Source organism: Sinocyclocheilus rhinocerous, unplaced genomic scaffold (genome assembly GCF_001515625.1).
Source record: "Sinocyclocheilus rhinocerous isolate Xijiao unplaced genomic scaffold, SAMN03320098_v1.1 scaffold2184, whole genome shotgun sequence".
Classification (NCBI taxonomy): Eukaryota; Metazoa; Chordata; class Actinopteri; order Cypriniformes; family Cyprinidae; genus Sinocyclocheilus; species Sinocyclocheilus rhinocerous.
The window spans coordinates 94,444-100,128 of NW_015635537.1; the positions used below are offsets into that span (position 1 = coordinate 94,444).

At 33.7% G+C, this 5,685-nt stretch overlaps 1 protein-coding gene across 1 annotated transcript in view; it reads right to left on the minus strand.

Annotated features, from left to right (window-relative positions):
• The window catches only part of LOC107747232 (disintegrin and metalloproteinase domain-containing protein 23-like), a 37,755-nt gene that overhangs the window by 14,186 nt on the left and 17,884 nt on the right, over positions 1 to 5,685 (minus strand). The window contains exons 8-13 of the mRNA XM_016561684.1: positions 4,010 to 4,056; positions 2,583 to 2,652; positions 1,669 to 1,840; positions 1,475 to 1,559; positions 591 to 678; positions 415 to 466 (exon numbers count right to left, since the gene is read on the minus strand). Coding sequence (XP_016417170.1) covers positions 415 to 466; positions 591 to 678; positions 1,475 to 1,559; positions 1,669 to 1,840; positions 2,583 to 2,652; positions 4,010 to 4,056 — 514 coding nt within the window. The remainder of the gene's footprint in view (positions 1 to 414; positions 467 to 590; positions 679 to 1,474; positions 1,560 to 1,668; positions 1,841 to 2,582; positions 2,653 to 4,009; positions 4,057 to 5,685) is intronic.

Sequence of the window (5,685 nt, forward strand, 5' to 3'; positions counted from 1 at the left end):
ACACACACACACACATGTCTGGTCAGCTATCCTTGTGGGGACTCTCCATAGGCGTAATGGTTTTTCTACTGTACAGACCATATATTCTATTGTCCTACACCAACCCTACCCCTAAACCTACCCCTTACAGGAAACTTTGTGCTATTTCAGATTTTCAATACACTCCACTCTGTGTGATTTATAAGCGTTTTGAAAAGTGGGGACATGGGCTAATATCCTGAAAAGTCTCCTTCTCCTTGTAATACCTATGTCATACCCTTGTCATTATAGAAATTTATGTCCTCATTTGTCACAAAAATGCGCGCACACACACACACACACACACATACAGGAGTCATAATGATAGTATACGTTATATAGACTTGTCATTGTCAATCCCTATATATCACTAAATGTATGTGTGGATCATCTTACCCAGTGTCCTCCATGATACAGCCCAGCCAGGAGTTCATGCACCCACAATCCTCTGAGAATAACAGAACACACACACACACACACACACACATACAATCAATCAGTCATTTCTTAATATTTTATGTATGTCAGTATCAAAGTAGTTACGTAAGCAAGACTTTTAAATGAGTGTGTACTTCTCTTTAATGCTGAATCCCATTGAATACCAAGATTCTGAGCCAAACTCTGGGCCAGCAGTGGTGCCATCGTCCACGTAGAGCCAAACTACACACACACACACGCACGCACACACACACACAAGGGGATTAAGCAACTATGAGGGAGATTAATTGTCAAAATAATTAAGTGCAAGGATAAATAATTTGCAATATTAAATGCTTTTATAAATTAATAAAAAAATAAGAATGGTCAATTTAGATTTCAAGGATGTACAATATATGATGTGATTTGAGTCATAATTTTCATAATGTACATTCGGATGATTAAATGCAATGGTAAAAAGTTGAAAATTGTTATTATAGCCTTACATTCAGTAATTGTATGCACTATTAAATAGTTTAGGGTCAGTAAGATTGTCTTTCCTTTTGTTGAATAAAATCAATACTTTTATTCAGCAATGACATTTTAAACTGACCAAAAGTGACAGTAAGACATTTATAATTTTTTCAAATAGATTTATATTTGAAATAAATACTGTTCTTTTGAATTTTCTATTCAGCATAGAATTCTGAAAAAAGTATCATGATTTCCACAAAAAACGAAGCAGCACAACTGTTTTCAATATTAATAATAATAAAAGTTCTATACTGTTCTATAAAAAGTTCATTCAGTATTGGTGAGCATGAGAGACTCAAAAACATTTTAAAAAATCTTACCTACCCCGAACGTTTGAATATTAATGTAATTTTTGTAGACATTTTATGTGACTTTGGTACACTGAGAGTAAGGTGACTGTGTAAAATAAGCTGTAGTGTTCACTCCTATATAGAACATTTCCTTTCGATATCTTTTTGAGGAGTTGGACGTTTGCTGTCAGTCAATCTCCATGTAATTCACTCACCTCAATGATACCAACCCCATGACTGACAGAACACACCCCTCCAAAATACGCTAGGCTGCTCCGAGCATAGTGAAACGTCACGTTACTGCAGACACACACACAGAGGGTTGTTATGCACACTTGACTTCCACACATGTGAGTGTGTGTGTGTGTGTGTGTGTGTGAGCAGTTAATATGAACAGATATGAACTCACGAGAACAGATGCACTGCATCTGCGTGCTGCCTGATGTGCTGCTGTCGGTATTTGGAAAAGTTTCGCAGCATTTCGAATGGAATCACACTAACGGGAATGTGATCCTTGTCCGTCCAGATCTCCACAGCGACCAGCACCACACGCGTGTTCAGGTGTTCTTTAAAGATCTTCCATCAGACAGATAGAAAGAGCGGAGAAAATTAGTTTATAACAATCCCCTCATTCTTACTCACTTCCTGTCTACCCATAAATAATATTAAAGGTGAACTGTCCCATAATTCCCATTTATTGATACATAAATCAATAAATATGTTAATGGATTTGAAGTATACTTAGTATGAAATAAATGTATTTTAAATCAATTACGGCATATGACTTTTTTTTTTTTTTACCAGGGGTTTTATTTATGAACCACCAGTTGCAACACACTGAACTCCAAAAATAATGATTATTTCAAACAGGTCTCCTGAACACTTTCCCATCTGCCATATGATACCATATGATACTTTATATATATATATATGTGTGTGTGTGTGTGTGTGTATATATATGTGTGTGTATGTATATAAATGTATAATACGTACAAAAGAAATGGTATTGAAGTATATTTTAGTTTATCGTAAATGCTTGTCAGTACATTTGGCTGTAGTTTAACCATATTTCAAAAACAATAAAATGATGGAATTACATATAAAGATGTACTTAAGTCATACTGAAGTCTGTCAAAAAATAGCAATTATCATGCAATGAAGTGTCTGAAAACATTATATTGCACTTGCAAGTCAATTCTAATTTAGTATATTATTTTCATTATAAGTACTCTTTTTCAAAGTATGCTAAAAAGTACTTGTTTTCACAGAAAGGCCAATGATACTTTCACATACAGTGCTATTACTGTCAAATAGCATTTAAACACACCATGCTGTGGTCAACGACGATCATCAGTTCAATGTACTTCATCTCCTCAAACACATTCCTTGGCATCTGGAAGAGAAACAGGACAACACAGCAAAAAACATGGCTCAGCTTATTCCCCATTTTACAGATGCTGCATGAATGCTCCTCACAAACAGATCAAAGTGTCCTAAGCACTTTCAGACATCACAAACCCTCATAATGGGCCGCTGTTACTTTTGTGAGATGAAAGAATGTGCATTGTTCTGGATCAAAGTTCTTGGCTGGATCCCAATTGACATACTTCTACAACATACTTATTTAATTTACGAGCTTTAATTTAACTAATGGCCTCAAGACTGGCTGCTTCCTGCACAATGCAAGCATGCCGTTTTTCATAGAGATGGAAAAGCGCAGAAACTACCGTTCAAAAGTTTGTGCCTACATTTATTTAATAAAAAATATAGCAAAACAGTAATACGATGAAATATTATAACAATTTTAAATAAGTTTGTTTTTTAATATATTTTAAAATGTAATTTATTCCAGTCTTTAGTGTCACATTATCCTTCAGAAATAATTTTAATATGTTGATTTGAAACTCTTATTATTATCAAACAGTTGTGCTGTTTAATATTTTTTTTGTGGAAACTGTGACACAATTTCAGGATTCTGTGATGAATAGGAAGTTTGTTTATTTGAAATAAAAAAATTTTGGTACTGTAAAATTATAATGTCTTTACTGTGTCTTTTGATCAACTTAATGCGTCCTTTCTGACTACAAATATGAATTTATTTCTTTCAAAATGGGGTTTTGCCATGACAAATAAAACTGATTGATTGATCCATAATAGCTACATTGATAAACAGAAGCATCACTTTTTTCAAAATCGTAAAAATGTCTATGAATCCAAACCTTTTGCACGCCATTATTAGTAAATATTACTAGTTCATAAAACTAAGTCAAATAATTAACGAATTTAACAAATTACCTAATTCATTCATAATTACTTGATGTTTTACGTTCATGCGTTTAAAAGTACTCTGGCAGCTTTGACCTTTTGTCTGCATTTTTCTAACACTGAAAAGTTGAGTCACGAACTCCTCCTCCTCAGCAATGCCACGGCTTGTGTGCAACATTAACCCAAAAAGCATGAACGGATGCATATTTCTGAAATCCATGCATGCGGTTTTTAATTTACTAAAATGTAGAATATATTAATACAGTCTAGTATAGATAGTATGCAAATTGGGATGCAACCTTTGTGTAGTAAAAGTGCCAGTACTATTGCTGCTGCTATTGCACAAGTCTGAGTCAATCTGTCTGATATTATGGGATGTGTGCTGGTTTGCATAGAGTGCCATTGACAGTGTTCTTGCTCTGCTCTGCAGTGGATCACTCTGTGGCCTGTATCCAGCATCATCTGCGTCCCACTCAAACCCTTACAGCTCGCTTTTTCCTCCGTCGAAGCCAAGACAAATCCTCCTCCATGCCTGCGCACACACAAACAAGTGTTTGTTTGTCAGCTTTTCCTACGCTTTTTGTTGGGCTCTTCAGGGATTCAAGTTCTTAGAGTCCCTCCCCAAAGAGAATTTTAATCTCTAACAAAAGTGTAACATTGTATTCAGTGAAAAAATGTGCATATTCTCTATTCTCCAAACAACATGCAGATCATTTTACTGCCAAAAAAAGGGCATCCAGTGCTCCTGCAGTATAATGAACTCAGCTAAAAGTTATGAGCTGTGAATCTTTTACATTGGTAAAGGACTCTCAAAGTAACTCGTACTACTCACTGATTTTTTTCTTTAAGTTTGTAGTCGTGGCAGTAGAGACATTTAAATGCTCTTCTTTTTTCTGTCTACTACAAAGCAGCCAGCAGACTCATACAGACATTTGTTGAAATATACTTGAATGAATTTTTTAAGAAAAACTTCACCCCAAAATTACAGTATTATATAGAACAGTACTATTTTGAACTGTATTATTTTGAAGTGAATAATGATGTTAATTGTAGTCTGTCTCTCATAAAAAGCTATAGAAATATACAAAAAAAGTACACAAATCATATGAGCTATGTTAATAGTAGTGTTAATTGGTGCAGTTTTTTTTAAAGAGCAGCAAGAACGCTCTTTAAAACATCTGATTTTGTGTTCTACAGAAGAATAAAGTCATACCTTAAACCCCTTGTGAAAAGAAGTACACTTTGGCATACTTTAAAATAATACTTCAAATAACATAGTTTGAACTGAATGTAATGTTTTTGGACACATAATTGCATTTTAATAGCAATTAAATTAAAATGCATTATAGTTTAAATTTATATTAAATGTAATTAGTTGAATTTAGGCGTCCTTGTTTTGAGCCACTTAATATATAGATATACATCTATAAAATTTCACAATTATTTCTATTGAAATATGGTTAAAATGTATTTCTGAATGTACTGACAATATTTCTACTGAAACTTGTATGTCATGTATTTAAATATATTTGTACCGTAATTACACATTTGTAGTGATGAAGTTGCAGTTGAATACATTTAAAATATATAACTTTAAATGTAATATTGAATATCACACTGCAATTAAAATGTACTTTACATGTGCTTTAATTAAAAATAAAGTGTACTTCTTTAAAACACGGCAAAACATTGATTTAAAAAGTACTTTAAAAAGAACTTTTTTTTTAATATTATTAACTTGTAAGTCGCTTTGGATAAAAGCGTCTGCTAAATGACTAAATGTAAATTATTATTACAAAGTGCACTTTTTAAAAGTGTACTTAAAGGGTTAGTTCACCCAAAAATGAAAATTAGGCTGCGTTTTACTCACCCCCAAGGCATCCTAGGTGTATATGACTTTCTTCTTTCAGACGAATCCAGTCGGAGTTATATTACAAATTGTCTTTGATCTTTCAAGCTGTTTAATGGCACTCAGCGGGTGTTACATTGCTTCAGTCCAAAAGAACTTAAATAAAAATCACCTATCCATAAAAAAAGTGTCTCACACGGCTCCGGGGGATGAACAAAGGCCTCCTGTAGCGAATCAATGCGTTTTTGTAAGAAAAATATCCATATTCAAAGCCTAATAATCACTTTAATGTAGCTTGCGCTCACTGTTGTA